This window comes from Hakea prostrata, chromosome 4 (assembly GCF_041222555.1).
Source record: "Hakea prostrata isolate BN-2017 chromosome 4, UWA_Hpros_2, whole genome shotgun sequence".
Taxonomy (NCBI): Eukaryota; Viridiplantae; Streptophyta; class Magnoliopsida; order Proteales; family Proteaceae; genus Hakea; species Hakea prostrata.
Genome location: NC_142603.1, coordinates 48,113,249 through 48,139,607, shown reverse-complemented (window position 1 = coordinate 48,139,607; position 26,359 = coordinate 48,113,249). Strand labels below are relative to the sequence as shown.

General features: G+C 39.4%; 1 protein-coding gene across 1 annotated transcript in view; it reads right to left on the bottom strand.

Moving 5' to 3' along the window:
* LOC149019238 (metal tolerance protein 2-like) overlaps positions 1-26,359 on the bottom strand; it is a 56,543-nt gene that overhangs the window by 7,496 nt on the left and 22,688 nt on the right. The window contains exons 8-10 of the mRNA XM_089153279.1: positions 9,523-9,585; positions 9,281-9,386; positions 8,388-8,527 (exon numbers count right to left, since the gene is read on the bottom strand). Coding sequence (XP_089009405.1) covers positions 8,388-8,527; positions 9,281-9,386; positions 9,523-9,585 — 309 coding nt within the window. The remainder of the gene's footprint in view (positions 1-8,387; positions 8,528-9,280; positions 9,387-9,522; positions 9,586-26,359) is intronic.

Below are 26,359 nucleotides of genomic sequence, written 5' to 3'. Positions count from 1 at the left end.
GACCTTCATCAATGGTACTGTAGACTAGGTCACCCCCCTCTAGGAACTCTTAAGAAAACATTTCCTGATTTAGTTTCTTCTTGTAATGAGGATAATTTTTTTTGTGAAGCCTGCATTTTTGTGAAGCAGACTCGTTCTACTTATTTACCTTCTCTTCATAATAAAAAAACTATTTCTTTTATGCTAATTCATGATGATGTGTGGGGTCCCTGCCAACGTGTGTCTATTACTGGTAATAGGTACTTTGTTACTTTTATTGATAGTCACTCTCGTTCTACATGGATTTATCTTTTAAAACAAAAAAATGAGGTTTTCCGATGTTTTCGTGATTTTCATAATATGATTAAAACTTAGTTCAATACCACTGTGAAGATCCTTCGCAGTGACAATGGCACAGAATATATTGATGGTAAATTTCAGAGATATCTCTCTGACTCTGGCATAATACACCAGACCAGTTGCGTTGATACGGCTGCCCAAAATGGGGTTGCCGAAAGGAAGAATCGGCATTTCTTAGAAATAGCCCGTTCCATTATGATTGCTATGAATGTACTTAACCAATACTGGAGTAATGCTATACTCACTGCTTCTTACCTTATGAATAGGATGCCTAGAAGGATACTTGGCTTTAAATGTCCTAATGAGATTCTTCAGGGAGCCTCTTCTTTTATTATTCCCCCAAAGGTTTTTGGATGCGTGTGTTATGCCAGAATCACACCCACCCAGATTAAGCTGGCTCCCCGCGGCCTACGTTGCATACTTTTGGGGTATTCTGCTACTCAGAAAGGGCACAAATGTTATCATCCTCCTAGGAAAACCATTGTATCCATGGATGTAATTTTTCATAAGTCTTGCCCATACTATACACCTCTCCAGGGGGAGAGTTCTAGAGGAGAGGTGTTCTTTCTGACTCTAGATCTTCCTATCACACACCAACACAACTTAAGAGTCCTAGAAGAGTTTCCTAACCAGGGGGAGACTTCAGCCAGTATACCTGAGGACTCTAATCCTCCCCCTTCATTTTTTGAATCATGTGAAGAACCTAGCCAAGGGGAGACCACTCTTATGAGACACACTATTGGGTTCTTTCAAAACCAGATTGACCAGAATAAGGAGGTGCATACTTATCAGAGGAAGAATTACAGCCGACTAAAGCAAGTGGAGAAAGGTGATACGTTACCACTTCAGTCTCCTACTCTAGAATCAGATTCTACTGTTCCCCTTAAGGTATTTTCTTATGATCTTCCTATTGCTGTTAGAAAAGAGGTCAGAAGGTCAGATCTTGTACTCAACATCCCATAGCTAAATATGTTTCTTATAACTCTTTGTCTGACTCCTACCGTGCTTTTATATCCTCTCTGTCATCTGTATCTGTTCCTAAAAGTTGGCAGGAAGCCTATGTTTATAAGAGATGGAAGGCAGCTATGGTAGAGGAAATGCAGGCAATGAAGAAAAATGACACTTGGGAGTTGGTTACATTTCCTCCAAGAAAAAAACCAGTGGGCTGCAAATGGGTATTTGTGGTTAAACAAAATATGGATGGATCAGTCAACAAGTTGAAAGCTATACTAGTTGCAAAGGGGTTTACCTAGACATATGGGATTGATTATCAGGAGACCTTTGCCCTTGTTGCGAAACTAAACAATGTCAGAATTCTGTTGTCTGTAGCTGTGAACAAAGACTGGAACTTGCACCAACTAGATGTAAAGAATGCCTTTTTACATGGGGAGTTAGCAGAAGAAGTCTATATGTATATCCCACATGGTTTCTCCAATGACAATATTGTAGGGAAAGTTTGTCGGTTGAAGAGGTCAATTTATGGGTTAAAACAGTCTCCTAGATGCTGGTTTGGACGTCTCCTGAAGGCAATAACTTCTATTGGGTACAAGCAAAGTAATGCTGATCATACACTATTTGTCAAAAAGTCAGATACTAACATCACACTTCTCATTGTCTATGTAGACGATATTATCATCATAGAGAATGATGGTGAAAAAATTCAAAAGTTGAAGGACTTTCTTGGCAGAGAGTTTAAAATTAAAGATCTAGGGAAGTTACAGTATTTCTTAGGGATTGAGGCGGCTCGATCAAAGAAAGGTATATTCCTATCCCAAAGAAAGTATGTCCTAGATCTATTATCAAAAATGGGAATGTTGGGGTGTAAAGCAGTTGATAACCCTATTGAAACTGGAGCAAAACTTAAAGAAAAAGAGGGAGAACCAGTGGACAAAGGAAGATACCAAAGGCTAGTAAGGAAGCTTATTTACTTGTCCCACACCAGGCCAGACATCGTTTATGTTGTAGGGATAGTGAGCCAATTCATGCATGATCCATATTTAGCTCATATGAAGGCTGTTACTAGAATACTACAATATTTGAAGGGAACTCCTGGAAAATGAATATTTCTGTCACCCACTGATAATCTAAAAGTAGAAGCATACATTGATGTAGACTGGGCTGAATCTCCAGACAGAAAGTCAATTTCAGGATATTGTACCTTTGTTGGAGGTAATCTAGTTACTTGGAGAAGTAAGAAACAGAATGTGGTAGCTTTATCTAGTACCGAAGTTGAATATAGAGCTACGATTCGTGGAGTTTGTGAGCTACTATGGTTGAAAGGCTTGCTGCAAGATATTGGAGTTCAAGTTCCAAACCCTATGATGTTATATTGTGACAACAAGGCTGCTATTAGTATTGCTAATAATCCGGTGCAACATGATCGAACTAAGCACATTGAGATTGACAGGTTTTTGTCAAAGGAAAATTGGAACAAGGGCTTATCTGCATGCCTTTTGTAAGATCTGGAGACACTAAGGGTTTGAAAGAAAAGAGACTTCCTTCCTATTGTAGGCAAGTTGGGCATGACTAATATCTATGCCTCAACTTGAGGGGGAGTGTTGGATTCTACTAGGAGTTCAATTAGAGTTTGTGTTCATGTAAAATTCTATTCCTTGTAATAATGTACTTTTCACTTAATTATAAATAGAGGGGTTGAGATCATTAATCTATAAGCCATTCTACCAATGTCGTGTTTCTCAATAGAAACAAAGGCCCAATATCCGTATTTATTAACCCTAGGTTGATTTCAAAGGGAATAAGTCAATTTGGCACTGGATCGGTATCAATTAGAATCTTTTCGTTCAAAATATCTAATTAAGTCTTTCTTAGCATTATATGCATCAGAGGTTATTAGCTCATTTTTAGTTGTGTTAATAACAATTAGCTAAGTTCTACGGACCGGTTTTGCTACTTAGCCCCTTTGATAACCCACCTCACCAACCCCTTCCCCCCCCCCCCCCCCCAAATAAATAAATAATTGTGGATGAATAAGGGAATTATAATTGGGATAAATTTTTCCCTTAAATGCATGTTCATTGGGTACTCCCATGCCCAAAAGGGGTATCGTTGCTATTCATTTGAACTTCAAAAACATTTTATTACTGTTGATGTCTCATTCTTTGAGTCTGTTCCTTACTCTTCTAACATTATGCAATAGGCCACCACTACCACCTATCCAAACCAAAATCATTGTTATGTATCGACGATGTCTAATGACATCTACAGTCCCTCCTGCAATCCTGCTCCTCCACCTTTGCCTCCTCCACCCGTGGATCCTGTGGTAAGTCCCTCTGTTTCTTACGTTGATGTTTCGATTGCTCTTCAAAAAGGAACTCGGAGTTATGTTCAATATCCCGTTTCTAACTTTGATTTATATACTAATATTTCTCCTACTTTTCGTGTGTGTTTATCTACGATTGAAACTCACCCTCTTCCAAAGAATTTGTCTGAAGCCCTGTTAAAACCTGGTGGACGGCAATAATGACCGAGGAGCTAGCAACCCTAAGGGGAAATCATATTTTGGACCTTATTCCTCTACCTCCTAGGAAAACTGGTATTGGATGTTTGTAGTGAAAGCAAATCTTGATGGTACACTTGCTAGATTAAAGGCTAGACCTATCAAAAAGGATATGCCCAAGTATATGGTGTGGACTGTTTGGATACCTACTCTCCCGTTGCAAAGAATACTTCTATTCAGATCCTGATCCCTTTAGTTGCTAGCCCCTATTGCATTTGGATGTGAAGAATGTTTTACTCAACGAGGATCTCTATGAAATCATCTATATGGGGCAACCTCCAGGTTTGTTGCTCAGGGGGAGAATGGTTGGAGTGTCGTTTGAAGAAATCACTATATGGGCTAAAATAGTGCCCACGTGCATGGTTTAGCTGGTTTACTTCAATTGTGATAAGAGTATAGTTTAACTGATGCAAAAGTGATCACTCTACATTCTAGCGTCAGTCTGCTGTACAGGGAGAATAGTTTTAGTTGTGTATGTCGATGATATAATCATTAATGGAGATAATTTAGTTGGTATCGACGCATTGAAGACCTACCTACAGAAACAATTTCAAACCAAAGATTTGGGAAAACATAAGTATTTCTTGGAGATAAAAGTGACCCAGTCTAGGAAGGGAATTGTTTTGTCTCAACAAAAATATGTGATTTGACTTATTATTTGAAATGGGGACGCTTGGCTCAAAGCCTTTGAATAGTCCAATGGATCCAAATATAAAACTTATGCCTGAAGATGGAGATGCCCTTAAAGATCCATAGAAGTGTCGAAGGTTGGTTGGAAACTTAAACTATTTGGTTATGACTCGACCTAACATTGCTTTTCTAGTCAGTGTTGTGAGTCAGTTTTTATCGAGCTCTCAGACCACTCACTAGGATGCAGTTGTGCACGTATAGAGATATCTTAAGAAAACTCCTACATTGGGCTCCTTCACATACATCATGGTCGTAAGAGAATTGAAGGATTTCCTAATGCAAATTGGGCTACTACATTGAGTAATAAAAAGTATCCTATAAGTTATTGTACCTTTGTTAGAGGAAATCTTGTGTCTTGGAAAAGTAATAAGCAAACAGTAATCACTCAATCCAATGCAGAGTCAAGGGTACCAGGCCATTTCACTTGTCACTTGTGAACTAATGTGGATCAAACAGTTCTTGGGTGAGCTTGGCTTTAGTCATGAGTCTCCTGTGTCTCTGTGGTGTGATAATCAGGCAGCTATTCACATAGCATCGAATCCTATCTTTCACGAGCATACAAAGCATATAGAAGTTGACTGTCATTTTGTTCCAGAGAAGCTTCAACAAGGATTGATCTACACTCATCATATACGAACTGGAGAATAGCTGGCTAACTTATTTACAAAATTTTTGGGGGCAAAAAGAGTAAAGTATATTTGTAACAAGCAGGGAATCTTTGATGTTTATTCTCCAACTTGAGGCGGAGTGTTGGAGGGCATTTTGGGAAACAAGAAATAGGCTGAGATCTGAAGGTTTTTTAAGTTCATATTGAACTCTTCTATCCCTATTTTAGTTCGATTATAAGTATTGCATCTTTATTATAAATATTGAAGGTATGTCTTCGGAGTTCCTCAATTGAATGAGGCTCCTCTCAATCTCATTCTTCTTCTTCTTTTCTCTGTCTTTTGAAACTCTTCTTCTTCGTTCTCTTCAAGGCATTCAGTCCTTCTCCGATTTATGCCATAACTTACACACCCCACCCTCACACCCCAAGAAAGAAGGGGGGGGGGGGGACTGCCTCATTCAAATTACCCTGTTTTGGTTCCGTTTTGTTGATTTTTCCTGGCAATTTGGCTTTGGCCTTTGTACGATTACCTGAGATGGGAGTATCTTCTCAATCCTCAATCTTTGCTCCCCCCACAATCTAAGACTCTCCTTCCTCCTCCTCTCTCTTTCGCACCGCCATGTCCAACTTCTATATCCATATTCCACACCAATCACCTTTCTAGTTGTTAGTTTTGTTTTCTGCTCATCATTCTTGAAAAGTTTAAAGCAGCCCAAAAGGCTGCTTCTAAGCAGACTCCTGTTTTAAAATTTCAACACTTTATACCACTAAAATAATTGTTTGAGGTGTTAAGGAAATGACTCAACTACCCTTGAAACATTTTGATGATCATAAACACAGAGAATTGAGATCTTACACGAGAGCAGAGAAAGTACACTACACGGAAGCAGTCCAGACGCCATGAAAAGATAAATGATAAGGACTCAAGGGCATGGAAGACCAACAAATGGACATCCCCATGTGCATACAACTTCAAGGCTCAAGAATGACAAAGAGACCCTTCTTGAAGACCATGCATATAGATTAGGAAAGTGACACATGTAATTGCATGAAATTTTCACTTTAAGGTTTTCAAGAAACTAATCATACGGTATAAGGGACTATTGGGTCAACCTCCAAGGGTACAAACAGAATTTGAAAAACATTTTTGGAAAGCCCTAAAAAGGCCCAAGGCTCGAGTGTCAATTGACAATGAGTTAAATAAGCCTATCAATTGACAAAATTCTAGATAGCTCACAGTACATACCGTTAAAGCCCTCTGGTCAACTGACCGACTTGCCTAGCCCCACAGTGGATGGTCCCATTTGAACATCAATCAACTCCGGAGACAGCTGGCCTTCTAACAGCTAGTTTCCAATGGCTAGAATGAGCCAGTCGATCGTGGGTTAAAAAATGCGACCGTCTTCTATCCACTGGGACCGATTCTGACTCGGCCTTTTGCTTATAAATAGGGGTCACTATGACAGTCTAAGGCATAAACTCCAAGATGTGAAAAGTTCTCATAATTGTGCCATCACTCTAGCCATCTAGCCTTCCTTAGATTGAAATACCTTTAGAGATTCATTCCCTCTCCTTGAAGAAGGTTATAGCGTTGATCCCAAGGTAGAGATTGGAGAAAGCCTGAGCTGCCTTTACATTTATTTATTCAAAGGAAAGTGCCATGTCTAAGGTTTTGTAAGTGCTTGGAATTTTATTTTTTTTTATTTTCATTTGTTATTAGCTACTCTTGCTCGAAATCAAGGATCCTGTAAAGGTACGCTTGCCTAGACAAAGAGTTGTAAAAGAGATGTTGTGTCCCCACCCACCACACTAAAAAGGAAACAAGTGAAATCCTTCTAGAGGTCTAAAACGGAGGCAACTTAGAGATTGAATCAAACCACTATAAAACTTTGGTGTCTTGTCTATTGCTACTTACACTAATTTTTAATTAATTGTGAAGACAAACATGATTCACTAGTCTTAACCTATTCACCTCCTCTAGGTTGACTTTCATTGGGTAAAAGGTGTATTAATACATGAGGACCCCTCCACTTTTGATCTCTCTCTCTCTTCTTTACTTCCCTTTTTTTTTTTTTTTGGGGGGGGGGGGGGGGAGGGTGTGGTTACCACCCATAACGTATGCAGCCTTACTTAGAGAGAGATGTTCCAAGCTCAAACCTATGAGGTAAAAAATAAAACAACCTTATGAGTGGCACCAATGCTGAAACCTTACGGCTGCACCAAAGCCGACCTCCTAAACTAATTGTCATAGCCACCTAATATAAAACTTACTTTTCTCCCAAAATTGTATCCCTCCCCTCTCCATCTCTCCCCTCCCCCCGGGCCTGCCCCAAAACCAAAAATAAATAAGGGGGGGAAAAGGAACGATCGCAGAGAATGATGATCAGTTGCCATGAGTTGGAGAGGACATGGTATACAACGGAAAAGAAAAAAAAAAACTACTCATTTATCAGTAATGCAACTGGAAAAGAAGGGAGATGGACAGCAACAGAAACTAGCAAAAATAATTGGAAACCAAAACAAGCACTAGCCTATAGCTTAATCTTAGGTAGGAAAATGGCCACATCTTTCATTGGTCTATGTCATAGGTGAGATGATGAGAGCCGATTTTCTAGGTAATAAGGCGTAATGGTTCCTTAGGTACTTAAAATCTTTTTTCCGCAAGTCAGACCCAGTATGAAAGTCGGAGTTGACTCATGTCGTTCTTTTTTCCACTAGTCATTTCAGTTTCTACAATATTATGACATGGTTACACAAATTGCCAATTGTTGTTGCTTCAGGCACGGAACTCAGTTTATCAAAATAAAAATCAGCAAAACTAGTAAGGATAAGATAAGAAATGATCATATTAGAGCTGGTCTGAGAGTAGCTCTGATTAAACAATAACCTACGAGAAAGTCGATTGAAATGGCACTAGCACATTTACCGGAGGCCTTTAAATGGCCCCTAAACAAAGGCAGTTTAATCCAGATTGAAGGAAGTAGAAAAACTGGGGGCAGACCTTAGGTAACCTTAAGAGAAGTGGTGAGAAAGCATATGCATAGCTTAGGCCTTCTATCTAGTACAGCCTCAAATGAAGCTGATTGGAAGGCAAGAATCCATGCAGCTGACCCGTTTGGTTGGGAGGGACAAAGACTTATTGGTCAAAATCAAAATCAGCATTTAGCAATGCAACAATAGTAGAATGAAGAAATGGAAGTGCTAGGATCTAGCACATGGAAAAAACGATCATACCTCTGAAAACTTAGATGTGAGAATGTCGGACGCAAGAGCTACTACATCATTATTCTTGGAACAAATGATCAACTTCATCAGATCCTCTGCATTTTCTGGTTGGTCTGTTGCACTGGGAGAACATTGTGAAATTGTAGGATCTAGCACGTGGAAAAACCCAAAAGTCAGTTGAGACTGAAAAGTGTAGACAAAGACACTCACCATCATCCCCCGGGTGGTGGTTGGGGGGGGGGGGGTTGGTGCTCTGTTCATCAAAAAAGAGTGTGCAGTCCCAGAGCCCCCCCCCCCCCCCAACATATTAATCCAATGACAAGAAAGGTAAAGATGGACCATAAATAACATGGATGCAACCAATGTCTATGAGATAGGTCATGAATGTCCCATACTTCACGTAATCCAATAAATTAGTACAAAGATAATTGGATTGAAACAGGAAACTTTTCTTTTCCTGGACTTCTCCCAAATCTGAGGCAAGGAATCATATACCAAAAAGTTTTGACAAGTTGAAAGCTGAATACAGAAACTATAGTATGGGCTTCTAATCCCTGGTCCTCACAATGGGGCTTTCCTGCATCTAGTTTTTGGCTACAGCATGGAAAGATGGGCCAAGCTATGCCCAGCAGTAGCAGTTTCTCAATTCAGATTATCTAGCCCATCAATCCCCATCTACTAGTTAAAGATGGTAACTGGATTCCAACCAACTGCCACCCAAGACTTAGCATCAGTACAGTCACAACAGAGGAGAAACTGAGGAAGGGGAAGCAAGAGAGGAGCAGGAACTCCAGTACAAAAACAATTAAAACCCTTTAGGGGTGGATAACCAAATAAATTCAGGTGTATCACATTAATAGGCCATGTCCTAAAATTCTCATCTGAAACAATGAAGACTGTACCTATGTGTATGAAGACTTCAGCTACCTCAGTATGGGAACTCTGGATTTTATAACGAACAATTTCACCAATCTCATGTGCAGCACTCACACTTAAAAATGGATCAACCTGCAAGAAAACCAGGCTGCTAAAGCTAGTGAGGAAATAGAGTCCAGCTACCTCATGTAGATGCGAAACTTAAATATTTTTTTTTAAGAAAGGCTGTCTTAGTATTTAGAATGGCACAAGAATCATGAAGACTGACCTCAATGTGTACATCAAGATATACAGAAGAGCCGGCCTTCCTTCCCCTCAAGCGGTGGCACCCCTACAGGTATTACAGAATTTCTTATCAAGCAAAAAAAAATAAGTTATTCCAGGACTCATCCCACAAGTGACATTCTTCATTTTCCCTCTCTTAAACTTAAGTTCTGAAAAAGTCAATAGCTGATTAGAACCCAAACATCACCATATATTCTAAACAGTGAAATATAACATTAGTGCCAAAACATTATGTCAGGGTACATGGCCCTGTGTACCGTGGGGTACACTGGGTCAGGTATGCTTTAGTCCATGTGTCCCTGTTTTACTTTTACTCCCCCTCCCCCAAGGGGGGAACTATCTAACCCCGTGCATAGACTGTTAAGATCTGTGTGAGATTTGAATACAGCTGCAGTAGGATTAGAGATCTGGATTTCCTGGAGTTTCCTTTTTATTGCTTTCTATTTTTATGTGATTGAATATTGGACTGAATCACCTATAATATTTGTTTCTGTTTCTATTTTGGAAAGAATATTCTACAATATTATTCTGTCATATTCTGTAATACTTTTTTCCTTTTCTAGAGGACAGAATATCCTGTCCCAGTAGTAGATTGTAATTGAAGACTGCAGCCTACAAAAAAAGAGGCTTGCAGTTCTAGGAAATTAATCTAGAATCGCAGGAGATGTGTTATTCCTGCTGGTTCTTCTTCTTCTTTTTCTTCTTCCTTGCTTCCTTCTTCATTCTAGCATCTGGTTTTGATTCTAAAAGTATGATTTCTCACATGGTATCAGAGCTCTTGTAATCAAACCAGTGTTTTTCAAACCAAGGTCTTCTGAGAGATGTTCCGTTTCTTTTGTCTTGGTGCGCAGCCATCTATTGCTACAAGTAGTGTGTTAGATCAGTCTTTTATATAACCTGATCTTTCTCTATCTACTACTTGTACTGAAAACCCCCGAGGTTGGATCGACCTCAGTTATAATACCCTACTAACTGATCTATTTTGTTTACAGCAGAAAATCGTTTGTAATATGCTCTCCAAGTTCTTGCTGCTGCTCCTTGCGCTTTTAGGCTGCTGTTATGTTCTTACTGTGATTTCCACTATAGTGCTAGAGCCCAATTGCACTGGGTGAGTTTTCCTTAAAAGATCTACTTCAGAGTCGGGCATAACTGGCAATTCCACCGTGAGTATTGCTGAGTCTAAGGGACCTTTAGGAGATAATGTGAATGTACAGATCACATTCATTAATTTAAGAGGTAGTTCCAAGTTCCAACTACTAGTTATTGTCTCAAGCTGTTCGTGTCTATATTCTTGCAAAAGGAAAATCCAGATTTCCAATCCAACTGCAGCTATATCCAAATATCACGTAGATCTTAACACCCTTTGTATGTTCTCCAAATCACCCTTTGTTTGTAGGTGGATTGCCTTGTCCATGATGTTAAGAAAAAAATTTATCATGACACCTTTTGTATGTTTTGCTGATCAGTCAGGACATGTTCGCTAAGGCCATTTTTGGTCCTAGTTTTTTATCCATCAGTTCCAAGCTGGGCATGGGACATTTGTATGATCTAACTTGAGGGAGAGTGCTAAGATCCGCATAAGAAAGGTTCTTGGGTGCAAAAAGGGTACAGGTCCTTATTTAGTGAAGAGGAAATCATTTGGTCAACCTATGAAAACATTAAACTAAGCTTGATGATCATAGTTCAACTAGGCTAGGGTAATTTAGGGTGAGATCCTTAACTCCCGCACACACTGAAAGGCAGCTTTATGAGTAAATTTATGACAGCTGAGTGCTATTGGCAAGAAGTGTTGGACCTGAAAATCAGAGGAAGATTAAGAAGAAACTTCTATAAAACTTTTATCCACCTGCATAACTAAGCTAGGTTGTTGTCTTTCCTTTTCTTTTAGTGTCTTAGTGTTGTCCTTTGTTTTGTAGTTTCTTGATTTTTTTTTATTGCTCAAGATTAGGGGTGTCAATTTATAGCCCAAACCGTTAAAACCGAACCGGACCGGCCCGTTAGAGCCCGAACCGGCCCGAACCGAACCTTAATGGGCCGTAATTGGGCTGAGGGTTGTGGAGCCCGCACAAACCCAAAACCGAACCACAACCCGTTATAACCCGTTTTGTAATGTTACATTAAATAGTATTTGAATAATTATATTACCATTAGGTAGTTAGTATAGACAATTAAAAAAATTAAGCATGAATTTAAAGATCAAATAGTCATTTTACTACTTAATATCTAGGTTCTTGATTTCTATAGAATGGGTGGATTTTTTTTAATGGAAATTGACCAATAACAACTTTGCTTTCCATATAATTTTCGCTTTTGTTGTAGGATGCTCAATTGTTTCTTCTTGTTTTTTTTTCTTACACACAATAAACCGTTAGTCAACCCGAATCTAAACCGTTAGCCCAAACCGTTAGTTAGCCCGAACCCAAACTGCACCAAACCGAAACCGGCCCAAAACCGTTATTTTACTAATGGGCCGTGTTTGGGCTAGGTGTTTTTCAGCCCGAAACCGTTAGGCCCACCCCAAAACCGCCCCAAACCGCACCATTGACACCCCTACTCAAGATTGAGCAATATCTTAAGTTTGGGGCGTGATAACTCTATGAAATAGAGTTAATTCTAGTGCTTTTATGCTTGATATAGCTTAATCTAATAATTATCTTATTTTTAGTGAGAGTTCTTACTTGATTGTAGTTTAGAGAGTCTTAGTTCTTTAAGTCTAGTAAAGTTCTTTTATGTTGTTTTTGCAGATGGAATTGATCAACCCTACTTTGCTAGGCATTGTAGGAGAAGAGTTATATTGGATAAAGAAATTGCATGAGTGATGGAAGAGGAACAAAGAACAAATCTTCTCAATTTACTGCAGAGATGTTGCAAAAATGCTATAACATACTTTTTCCAAATTGGGTGATCAAAGCACATGTGGCATCATCAAATCAAATCAAATCACCAAAACAAAGACTAACGATTAGATTTTTTTTTTGTCATTACCTGAAATATCTCAGCCACTAATTTGAAGAGAAGATGTTCTAATCCTACAAACCCTATTTACCCTAGCACTGAAGTAAAGAAAGAGGGCAGCCAAGAAGGGGGGGGGGAGCACGAAAGAGGCAAGAACAGAGAACGGAGAGGAGAAGAAATCGGCCAAGAAGAGAAGTTAGAGCATTGTGGAAGCATAATCTAGCTCTCATTTGGTTCTCTTTTTCTCTTATTTTTATCTACTCTAGTTGAACTCCATTAATGGCTATAATAATTTCTCAGCTTTGAATTCTCAATCATGGAATAAATTTTGGTCGAAACTAGGGAAATTTCGACCGAAATGCCTGCATTTTTTTAAAACGAAACGAAATAACAAAAAGTTCAGTCCATTATAAAGTTTCGACAGAAATTTTGCATGTTTTGACCATTTCGCAAGTTTTGACCAAAATTTTGTAGGTTTCAACACTAAAACTTGTTTTTGTTGATTTCTATCCCATTTTCACCTAATCTCCAGATTCTCCACAACTATTTTGCCTTCAAACATCTCTTTTGCTCCTCTTTTGCCTCCAAATACCTCTTAAGCCATAACAGCTATTCAGGGGCCTAAGCCCAAGCTACAAAGGAAACTCGTCGTCAACGGAATGTGAAGCATGAGCCATACCCAAGTAACCCAACAAGTCCAAACTTCCATTTTTTTTTTTTCATTTTGCTTTGTTAATGCCTTAAATGATCATGTATTGCTTTGAAATTAATATATGTTTAGTCTAAGACTATTGATCTATGATTGTGTGTTGTTAAAACTTATTTTTTATTATTGCAACTTTTTTTTAAAATTTTCTAATTTTAAAAACTATTTTCTAAATTTCTAAATACATATATGTATACTTGATATATATGGGCTTGAACTTAATACATGTGAGACACTTTCACTTGATCTAGTTGGTAATTGTATTTTGTTGAATTGTTGTATATGTAACCATTCTATAAAACAATTCATGCATATTAATAATTCTATGCATGTATGCAATACAATTTGTACTTGTTGGAACCAGTCATTCATTAGTTTACTTGAATGATAACTTTTCAATGATTTTTTTTTTGGCATAATACTAATTCCATTGTGTTTATTATGCTTTAAATAAGTAGGAGGCAAAAAATAGATGAAATGTAGGTTATGTAAGGCCCGAAACCTATGGTCGAAATTTCAAAAAAAAGTATTAAGTTTCCACCAAAATTTTGGTCAAAACCTGAAATTTTCGGTTATTTGCTTGGTCGATATTTCTCCATGCTTTCAATATGAACTGATTTCTTTGTAATGTTGGGATGATGGAGTACCTAATTCTGTGATTTGAGCTTGAATGTTCAGTTTGTTGTAGCATAATTTGTATCATCATGTTCAACATATATGTTTTTTATTAATTTCATTTATTGATCGACCATCTTTGAGTGGATGTTGTGGTTTCAATTTATTGGAAAGTTAATTAGAGCTAGACCAATGTTAACCAATGTGTGTTAGCTCGATCCTCATGCGGATTTAGTTAATTAGTGGGTCAAATAGGGTCATAGGGATATTCATTCGCCTCACATAACCTCCAATGGAACCCAACCGTAACTTGGCATCCTTAGTTCAATTCCCTATAGGAATACGATGGTTTTAAACTAGAATGTTAATGAATAAGCGAATTGGAAGATTCTCATGTATAATTTCGTTCCAGGTTCTCTTATATGCTTGCGATACAACTTTGTTGTAGCATTCATATCCCAAATTCAACAGAAGGGAAATTGAATCCCAACATCCATACCACTGATTGAAGTTCTTTTGATTGTGTGCTTCGGGTTCCGGATCTCTTGTTTGTTTCACTTGTCTTTCCTTTAATTAGTTCGTCAATACATATATTCTCATTAAATTTTTCTATAAATTAGTATTACTTTTACATTGAGAGTCAAGGATAATTTTCTCCGTGGGAATAATACTTTGCTTACTCTCTATTACTTGATTGCGACAAGTGCACTTGCGCAACACTTTTTGGATACAAGCAAACAATTTCTCCTAAATTTGGGCTATGATAACTATGGTTGTCAAAACGTCTGCCTAGGCGGCAAGGCGGTTTTTTAACAGCCTTGTTTTGAACAGCTTAATTGACCTGCTTTTTTTTACCGCTTTTTTTGCCTAAGTACTACTGTTTTGTTACCTTGTACGCCTTATTGCCGCCTAGACGCTAAAGCAGCCACTTTTTTGACATTTTGTATATAATATTTTTTTCTTAAATTTATTTTTCAAATCAAAATTTATTATACAAAGCCGTATATAAATTTAATAGCTAGTCATTTTGGAATTGAGGCCCAAACTACAAAGGAACCCCGGAATCAAGGCCCAGACTGCAAAGGAACTCCGAGGCCCAAAGTGACATGGGACCTCTCCAAGCTCCAAGGGCGTTGCCCCCACACCTCCGCCGGAGCGGGATCCCCGTGTCTGTCGGCAACAGAATGTGAAGCATAAGTCATGCTCAACATCAAGAATCAATGAATCATTAAATGGACAATGACTTGGAAATCCGAATAATGAAATCTTTTTTTTTATTATTTTTTTTTATTAATGAATATGATTATTGAATGTTTGTTTAGCTTATTGTAGAAAATAGTTGTATTGAAAATTTTTGACCCAAATGCTTTAGTCACCTTATTGCCTCCTAGGAGCCGCTTTGTCGCCTAGACGGAGCCCCAGTTGCCTTGGTCACCTTGACAACCATGATGGTAACAAACTTGTATTGCAAAGTATATCAAATAATTATACACGGGAATCTTCCGACCCGTTTATGCATTCACATCCTAGTTTAAACCCATCATATTCCTATAGGGAATTGAACTAAGGATGCCAAGTTACGCCTGGGTTCCATTGGAGCTTATGTGAGGCGAATTATCTTATCCTACTCGCTAATTAACTAAATCCACATGAAGATCGAGCCAACACGCATTGTTCAACATTAGTCGAGCTCCAATTAACTTTCTAGCAAATTAAAGCCACAACATTCACTCAAAGATGGCCAATCAATAAATGAAATTAATTTCAAAACTCTACTCAAGGTTTCAGAGTGTAGCATAGGGACTAAGTTGGGTTAGGCTTTAGTTCTCCAAAATAGCAGAAGAAGTGCAGAATTTTCACAAGTTAGGGTTTGTAAGGTTTAAGGCTTCTAGGGTTGAGTATGGAATGATTCAAGGGTTCCGTCAAGCCAGAACTAACTCTGATTTGTTGTATTATAATTTCAGAATTAATCCTTTAAGGCTATGGTTCAAACTAGGTTTCTTACTTGGCTTAGGACTCTTGACAAGGATTAGGGCTTGGTCCGATTGCGTTGAAATTAAGATGGAGGGTCACTAGGGTTAGGGGGATGATGTTTCTACAGTTTGGGACAGATTTAACCGTTAGATTGCCATAGATCTGACCCTAAGTTTTAGGTTTTAAGAAAAAGTTTGAAAATTCCAAAAAAAATTCAGGAAAGTAAAAATATAGAGTTTTTTACTTGTTGCCCACTTAAGTGGGGGTGAAACTCTTGATTGCCCATTTAAGTGGGAAAAATTACTGGTTGTGCACTTTAAACAAAACCTAAAATTACCCGTTACCCACTATTAACTTTTCTGTTAATTTGAAATTGAAATAACCATTTTGCCCATAGGGAAGTCTTATGACTAAATTACCCTCCCATACCCAACCCTTGGGTGGTGAAGAGATTCTCCTTTCACCCATCTTCTACCTAAACCTTGCTTGTTGTACCTGCCACCGCCCGCCCCTTGCCGGAAATCACCCACCACCATCCCCTATCGGCAGGAGAGAGACTTTTGACATGAATTTATTCCCTTTTTTTATTTGATTGAACATCCAAAACACAAACAACCCGTGAATCATCACAACTAACAAAAAAAAATCTTCCAAGCCCTCCTAAAGAAGAAATCTCCATATATTTTAGGAATGGAGGTTTCCAAATTGTTTTAATAGATGCAAATAGAAAGTGTTAAGTACCCAAACAAGGCAACTTAACAATTGATGGAATAATCCAAGAAGATGATAATAAAAATGTAATATAAAAAGTATAACGAAAAACAAAATATACTACTAGCAGTAGGTGAATCCTACGGCTACCCAAGAGCAATAGCTCTCACCCAAACTTCTCCAATAACTCTCCAAAAACATGTCCCTTCTATTCTTCCTTACCCCTATTTATAGTAATTACATTCTTACCAAATTAATTAACAAAATCATCCTAATTCGAATAGGACTCTTCAGAAGTAACCTGAATGTAATATAACTCTAACCTAAATGTATTATAACCCTAATCCTAAAAATAACCTGAATGCAATAGGACTCTTCAAATCTGCCATTGCTTTCCCTATCAAGTGTAGACTCATTGCTTTCCCTGTCGAGTGTAGACTCGTGATACCAGGGGCTTATCAATACTCCCCTCCAAAAGTTTCACCTTGTCCTCAAGGTGAAAATCTGGAAAGTGGGACTGCATTTATTCATAAGATTCCCAAGTATTTTCACAAGGCGGCAGTCCTTTCCATTGAATCAAAACCTCCAGCATCCCTTGGGTAGAGAAACGAATGTTGAGCAAGACTTCGAGTGTGAGCTGCAATTCACCGTTTCCCTGCAAACAAGTTGGAAGCGGCTGCGGAGTAATATGCTGCCCAAGTTCCTGCTTCAACTGTGAAACGTGAAACACCGAGTGGATCCTTGAATCATCCGGTAAACGTAGACGATAGGAGACTGGTCCCACTTGCTCAATGATCTGGTACGGCCCATAATAGCGATGGCTGAGTTTTTCGTTGGGCCGTTTGGCGAGTTTCTGGAAGCGATAAGATTGTAGCTTAAGAAAAACTTCATCCCCCTCTTGATAATGCACCTCCCTTCGCTTTGAATCCGCTGAAGCACACATCCGATCTTGGGCCACCCGCAGATTTGTTTTGAGGTCCTCCAACACTCGATTGCGCTCTCGAAGGAACACATCAACCTCATCCACTTTAGATCGACCATCCTCCCAACGCAGAAGAGAGGGGGTTCTCGCCCATACACAATCTGAAAGGAAGTCATTTTAGTGGCGGAATGAAACATCGTATTGTACCAATATTTGGCCCACGGCAACCAATTAATCCAGTCCTTCGGTTGGCGAGTGCAAAAGCATCGTAGGTAAATCTCAAGGCTGCGATTTACCACCTCCGTTTGACCATCCGTTTGAGGATGGTAGGCACTGCTGAACTTGAGGTTGGTGCCTGCTAATTTGAAAAGCTCCACCCAAAAATTACTAAGAAAGACACGATCTCGGTCAGAGACAATGGTTCTAGGGAACCCATGCAAGCGGATAACCTCCTTGCTGAATGAGGTAGCCACATCCTTGGCGGAATAAGGGTGTGAAAGAGCAATGAAGTGAGCGTACTTGGATAGCTGGTCAACTAAAACAAGCACGGTATCTCCACCCTTAGTCCTGGGTAACCCACCAATAAAATCCATGCTAATGTCGTCCCAAATGCGGTATGGAATTGGCAGTGGTTGAAGGAGTCCAGCAAGTTTCATGCCTTGATATTTACTGCGCTGACAAGCATCACAACTAGCCACAAATTCGCGGACAATAGCCTTCATTCCTACCCAGTATACCACAGCTGCTAATCGCCTGTAAGTCCTCAAAAACCCTGAATGTCCACCGAATGGGGTAAAATGATACTCTAAAAGTAATTTGGGGATTAATGGTGAACCGTCGGGGATGACTAACTGGTTCTTATAGAGTAAGGTGCCCTGTTGAAGCTGGTAGTTGGGGTAGTCCTGGGATCCCTTCACCAAGGCCTGAGTGATGTTCAGGTAACAGTTCGAGGCATGTACCGCTGCATCTAAACCCTCACTTTCCTGCCAAGTTGCTATTGTCAGAGAGTAAAGCTGCTTATCATCCTTTGACTGTCACGAGAGAGCGTTGGCGGCTTTGTTTTCGCTGCCCGGACAATACAATATCTCAAAATCAAATCCCAAAAGCTTCAAGACCCACTTCTGTTGATCAGTAGCCACAATGCGTTGCTCCAGCAAATATTTCAGACTTTTCTGATCAGTTCGTACCTTGAAATGTCTCCCCATCAAATAGTGACGCCATTGCTGGATAGCAAGCACTATTGCCATTAGTTCTTTCTCATAAACAGACTTGGTTTGTGCACGAGGAGATAACACTTGGCTCCAGTAGGCAATGGGATGGCCATCTTGCATTAAAACCGCACCTAGCCCAAAGCCTGAAGCATCAGTCTCCACCAAAAACTCCTTTGTGAAATCGGCATAACCAATCACTGGAACGGTCGTCATGGCTGTCTTGAGGGCATTAAATGTCGTTGTTGCCTCGTTACCCCACTGAAATGCATATTTCTTCAATAAGTTCGTGAGCGGAGCGGCAATCTTACCATAATCTTGGACGAATCTGCGGTAATACCCGGTTAATCCTAAAAATCCTCGCAAGGCTTTAAGATTGGCAGGTTAGGGCCACCCTACCATGCACTTGATCTTCCGCGGATCCGCCGCAACTCCGTCTTTAGATATGATATGCCCTAAATACTCCAGTGTAGCAACCCCAAACATGCATTTTTTTCGGTTGACGACGAGGTGGTGCTGTGCGAGGAGTCCAAAGGTGGTTCGCAAATGACCCACATGTTCCTCCATGGTCTTGCTATACACCAAAATATCGTCAAAGAACACCAAAATAAATTTTCGTAAGTGGTCTCGAAATACCTCGTTCATGAGTGATTGAAATGTGGTCGGAGCATTTGAAAGCCCAAATGGCATCACCAAGAACTCGTAATGCCCATTATGCGTACGAAAAGCTGTCTTTTCCTCATCACCTTCCACCATTCTGATCTGGTGGTATCCTGCCCTCAGATCAAGCTTGGTGAACACTGTGGCTCCGCCTAACTCATCCAATAGTTTGTCAATTGCGGGAATGGGGAACTTGTCAGGAACTGTGAGTTTATTCAGGGCACGATAATCCACGCAGAACCGCCATCCGCCATCCTTCTTTCGAACCAACAATACTGGACTGGAGTAAGGACTCACACTAGGCCGTACCAATCCCGCTGTTAACATTTCTTGTACCAGCCTTTCGACCTCGTTCTTTTGAGAGTGTGGGTAACGATAGAGTCGAATATTAGGTGGGGTACTACTCTCGGCTAGCCGTATCCGGTGGTCTTGCTTCCTTCTTAGCGGCAGTTCAGTTGGTTCAGCAAATAGTTGAGCAAATTCGGTTAATAAATTTGATACTGCTGGATTCTCATGTATCTCTATATCGTCTCCGTCGGGTTCTTGAGGCTGTAGCTAGTATCCATCACCTCCTGCTTGAACGGACTGCAGCACGCTTTGCAATGTTGTTTCCAAACGCAGCAAAGTCGGATCCCTGTTCAATTTCACAAGTCGTCCCTGCCACTCAAAGCTCATGGTTCTCAAACGCCAATTACTGCGTACCTCCCTAAGTGTCTGCAACCATTCTACGCCCAAAATGATATCAATGCTTCCCAAATTGAAAGGGTAAAAATTTTGTACGAAAAACTCACCGCCCAGGTGAATCGGAACTTGTCGACAAACTCCAGTGCCCTTGCTAATCGTTCCATCCCCCAAAGCTTCCTAAAATTTTGTGTTCTTTACCTCCAATCCCATCGTCTCCACCAGTTCTTGAGCGATGAAATTGTGTGTTGCGCCACAGTCAACCAAAACGATAACATCGCAGCTATGGATCTGCCCTGTTAGTTTTAAGGTGTGTGGGGAATCGATTCCAACTAGAGAAGCATGCGAGAGTTCCGTTTCAAGCACAGGTTCGATTTCAACTGCACCACGATCCTCATCGAGCACTCCTACGGACACTTCAACTTCTGTTTCATCGTTGTCATGAAGTAGCAGCAACTTAAGTTGTTTCAGGGGGCATCGATGGCCTTTAGTGTAAGGAGCGTTGCACCGGAAGCATATTCCTTTGTCCATTTTCTCCTTAATTTCGTCTTGAGACAACCATCGTGAGCAGCTGGAATTTCCGATCGCAAAAAATGCTGCAGGTTGTGTTTGGGAGGAGGAAGACGACGGCCCGATTTTTTGGTTTGGTTGAACCGATGTGTGATTCCCTTGGTTCATTCCGGTTCCGGATCCTTTATTAAAAGTGCTGGTTGGGCCCAAATTAATAAATCGTTGGGTTGGATTTTGGTTTGGCTGAATGGGCTGGGCCCATGGTGCTTTCTTATTTAATTTTCCAGCCCAATTTTTGGCCTCCATCGCCTGGGCAAGGTCCATTATTTGGCCCAATGTTAAGGGTCCAAACAATCGAACTTCAGCCCTTACTTCATCGTGTAGCCCTGCCAAGAACAAACCCTTGAGCCAATCTTCGTCTACAGCTCTGGCGGTCGCTGCAAGTAACTCAAATCCTTCTCTATAGGCTGCGAACATACCAATCTGCTTATGAGTGATCAACGCCTCTTTGGGAGTCTTCATCTGCGCTGAACTAAACCGCTGGATCATCGACTCTTTCAGATCTCTCCACAATAACAAAGGTTGCTGTAATTCACAGAAGCATATCCATCCTAAGGCTGCTCCTTCGAAACATAGAGTTGAAGTTCTGAGTATCTCCCCATCGCTCAGTTTATACAGATCAAAGTACCTCTCAGCTCTTGCGATCCACCCCATCGGATCTTCTCCCATGAAAATCGGCATCTCAAGATGTCTAGGAAGTCTCGTGATTTTTCTGGTTCGATTGTTCGCTCGTTGTAATCTGGAGTACCATCGGTTTCGTTCACTTCTGGCATTAAGGTATGCACCTCTGCTGATTTTTCTTTCAACAGCATAAACCTTAATTCCTCTCTGAAACAGTCATTAGCCTTTTCTCCTTTTTCTATGTGTTGTGCTAAGAGCCCAACTTGACCTTGGATCTCTTTCACAATACTATCCAATTCCTCTACCCTCTGCTCCATTCAACTCTTTACCATTCCCCTAGGATCGATGGCTCTGATGCCAATTTGTTAAGTACCCAGATAAGGCAACTTAAAAATGTAATATAAAAAGTATAACGAGAAACAAAATATACTACTAGCAGTAGGTGAATCCTACAGCTACCCAAGAGCAATAGCTCTCACCCAAACTTCTCCAATTGTGAAACCCGGCCCTAACCTTAACCGGATACTCTTTTGTCTGTAGGTCCGAAGACCTGAAGTAGAAGTGAAAGTCAAATATGGGCCATATCAGTAGAAGATATAGTGTTCGACTCCGAACCTATGAAGATTGAAGATGATGCCCCATATTTGAAGACAGTGTTGATATAGAGAAGAGACTACGCCTTGATGAAAAGAAGATTGGTTGATGACCATAGAGCTTGGTGGGATATGATTTAAAGCCATTTTTCCATGCTAGGTAAGTTATAGAATATGTGTTCAAAGTTTCGTTTGATTCCGAGTAGTGGAAGGCCCTCAAATCCCTGATCTTGGCTTTTCTGTCTGCCTGGGTCGATTGCTTGGGTCTACTGGGCCAGGCTACCCAGCCAATCGACCCACAGATGATGAACTCGAGCAAAATCTTCTATTTAGGTTATATTGCTATATATACCCCATGACTTCGTGATTTTAGTATCCCTAGCCTCCAAAACACTTAGAGAACGAAGGGAACTCATCTCCAAGCCTCCAAAAGTGTTGAAGACAACCTAATCTTGCAATCTTGCTAGTTCTCTCTCTTGTTCTTCAATCAAAGGTTAGTATTCAATCTTTTGTGTTCTTGATTCATTCTTTCCATGATCACTCTCATCTCTGAACTGAGATTATGATGAAGATGCTACAACCTTGTAGTCATATCTTTACAATCTCTTTTCATTATCTTATGCCATAATCATCTTATTCATTCTTAATATGATTTTTATGATTTCTTCTTAAACTATGATCATATTCTTATTTTGATTTATTCTAGCATTGTAGATGCCTCTCCATGATTATTCATACCTTTGATTTACTATGTTCTTGTACTAGAATGAGACCTTATCATCTCTAGTTCATCTCTTTCATTCATAGCATGTTTCCAATGAAAACCATGATTTTTACCAAAATAGAAACTATGATTTCAAATTAGTAAGTAAAGGTTTTAATAGTTGTTTGATGTCTAAAATATGATTTTTAGTCTTAGACTACTGTGCTAGACATTCTCTCCAAGTTTCGTCGCATTCCGGATTGTATAGCATAGGTTTCGGATCAAGATTCTCTTTTTGATTTCGGATTTGCTCTTGGGCAAACTGCCTGGGTCGACTGACTCAGTCCACCTAGCCAATCAACCCGCAATGATAGAATTGGATTTCTTCGTCCGTTTCGATTCGATTGATGCTTATTCTTTTAGGACTACTTCCTAATGATTGTGTGATGCTATTCTAGGGTTTATTTGCTAACTTTGGATTCATCTTCTTGTCCGTCCGGAATATATTCGAATCTATTTAAGGTAAGGAAAGTTGTTACCATATTAACATAGATTGCATAGATTTAGTTTCTAATTTGGGAACTACTTAGATTTGCTACTGTTATGTTAGTTTCTATTATGATATAAATGCTGTAATTACAGTAGGATCTTATTTCCTTATTTAATTTATGTACTTGATCATGTATGAATACTTATTCATGTATATTGCTTATTCATTTAATCTTGTCTTATTATACTCTTTCATATGATGAGATATATGTCGTGGATGATATGACTGAATTATGATTGTGATGGTTTAGGTATGATTTGGGATTGGGGAATGTCCTTTTGACATTTCTGTCCTTGGACATCATTGGGAGTAGTATGGAATATTTCCAATGTTGCCCTTTGACACTTTCCCGAATTATTGGTTGTCATACCTAGGACTTGTCTAGCAGTGTTTGGCTAGGGTATTCCCTGTTATATCAGACCTGATTCGGAAGGGTATTGAGACCGAACGACCCGTGGTAGCAATGGGGATTTAAGGGCGCACAAGACCGGTAACCAACCCGTGAGAGGACATGAGAGCTTCCCGTTTACTATATGTGGATGACCTATAGGGTTGATGAGTCCGTATTTGAGAGAGTCGGATACGCTGACTCTAATGTGAAGGATACTAGAAAGGATCCCGAGAGGGGAGGAATGGACGTATCTGGATCTGAGTTGATGTAACTAAGTAGATGACTTGCATTGGACTAGGCTTTACCCTGACATGCGCCAGTACTTAGACCCAACGGTGATGTGAGAGAGAGGTGACTTAAACCCCAGCCATGGATTGTCCGAGAGGGATGAAGGACCCTTTGCCAACCGAGGATGAGTGAATTGAGACCTACCCAAAGAAGTATGGTGCTATAACTTAAAGCATGTCTGCCTATAGAGACCAGCATACATAGAGTTAGATTCATACATGCATTGTATGTCTCATATCATATCACATTATGCTTTGCTTATGCTATTATGTTATTTATGCTATTATGGAATAACTTGCCTTACTCGGTTTCTTTTGAAGCTCACTCCTTTCGTACAACATCTTTTGTTAGACTATTTTGCAGGCATTGATGACTATGAAGCGCAATATGAAGAAGCACAAGATGAAGAAGCGTACCATACGCAAGGTGTTGGCAACTATGAAGATTACATTGAGGATTCCTCGAGTGGTCTCACTTGTTACCAAGATTAGCCCTACTGTGGAGTGGGAGCGTCTGAGCGTGATTGATGAAGTCTATGTTTATGAAGACGTTCTTTATAAAGTAGAATAGACTCTAGCATAGTTAGATTATATCTTTCTTTCTTGTCTTTAGAACCAGTTGTAATTTCCTTTGACTTTCGATCTACATTCCGCTGTACTCGTGGAGTGGGATTCCACCTCACTCTACATTTGATTTTATATATCTATTGGTATCATTTCCGCACTCTAATGATCGTCTCGTTACTTTACTTTGATTCATTTGAATAATATTGTTAACCTTAATTTAGTATTGTTCTTAATTATATTGTTGTGAATGTGGGAGGTTAATTTACTAGATACTAGATCTTGTGTACTGTGGATCACACACTCGGGTATGCCTGATAGGGTACCGACTGGGTGGATGTGACACCAATAACTCTCCAAAAACATGTCCCTTCTATTCTTCCTTACCCCTATTTATAGTAATTACATTCTTACCAAATTAATTAACAAAATCATCCTAATTCGAATAGGACTCTTCAGAAGTAACCTGAATGTATTATGACTCTAATCCTAAAAATAACCTGAATGCAATAGGACTCTTCAAATCTACCATTGCTTTCCCTGTCGAGTGTAGACTCATTGTTTTCCCTGTCGAGTGTAGACTCGTGATACCGGGGGCTTATCAGAAAGCCTAACCTTTCATGATATTAGGGTTTCTTATTTTCTCACAAAAATCCTAGGGATTTGTTCTATAGGACTGCCTTTATTTTCACCTTCTGATATAAGAGAAAACTAAATGCACAAACGTTGTCATTTTTTAGGAGTTGTGTTGCTTTTGTGTTTTGACTACCCAAAATTTGAATCTCTCACACTCTTTGCTGATATATGATAAGCATGCATTTACTATTATTTATTTGATTTAATTCCACATACTTATTTCATTAAAGAGACCTAATTGAGTATTTTTGTGTATTTTTCAGGAATAAGGTGATTTTGGTTATTAGAGATAATATGGAGTAAAGTTGGCAAATATTTTAGATACTGGTGGATTTTAAATCATGGCATTCAATCTTGCTGCTCAAGAAATCATGAAAAGTGAGATCTTAGCCAAATTGGAAATAGGTGGAGGTCTAAGGAACAAAATTGGTAATAAATCTGAAAATCGGGTAAACAGACCTACCTTCAGTATTTTGGGCATATCTCTCTCGTATGAGCTTGGACTTCGGTGATTCCAGATGCTATGGAACGATATTGAAAATATATACAACTTTTCAGTTTTGAGTTTTTCCAAAATCCGAAAGAATAAAGATTAAATCGATGGGTAAAGAGGGGGGATGCATTGTGTGCAGGAGACATAAAAGAGAAGCCAGCCACAGAGAAGAGGAGAAGACGGCGAATGCGGCTCTCATCTCTCATTGCTGAAGAAGAAGACCACATCTCTCTCTCTCTCTCTCTCTCTCTCTCTCTCTCTCCCCCTATGTTTCATCTTTATTTTTCTTATGAACTTTGTGATAATGAGTAGCTAGTTCCTTTTCTTTGGGATGTAGATGAACCATGCTTATTTAATTAATTTGATTGTTCTATCTCTTCTAGTTGATTGTGTTTGAGTTTGGCCAAAGATGTTTTATAACTCAGCGAACTAAGCGTGCCAAGCTTCCGCGAAGAACGATAGTCTTGCGAAGATAAGGCATACCTAGGAAGACCATCCCTAATTTGCTTTGAAGTGTAGAGTTATATCGGTTAGGGAAAAGCATTGGGGATTCGAAATCCCAAAGATCTTCACATATTCATAATTTAAGTTTTTGCATTAATTAATAGATTTAGTTTAAATTTAGTTTTGTTAAATTCAATCTTAGTAACTTAGCCTTTTAGTACCCCATAGTTCGACCCAGTACTTTCTGCTTGCTAGCTTAGTATAGGATTTTATTTTTGATTGGTTAGCGACACGATCAAATTTTGGCGCCGTTGCCGGGGAACCAAAGCACGGTTGCTAGGATTGATTTTTGTCAATTAGGCATAATTTTTAGAGTAATTTTAGTGTTTAATTTTTTTATTTTTCTTTGCTTATTTAACTAATCTCTTTTTCTTTTGTTTTGTAGGTAACTGCAAGAGTAGCGATTCGATAATTAGTTTAGGTTGTTATCTTTTTTTTCTTAGATATAATTGTATTTAGGACTTTTCAATTGTAAT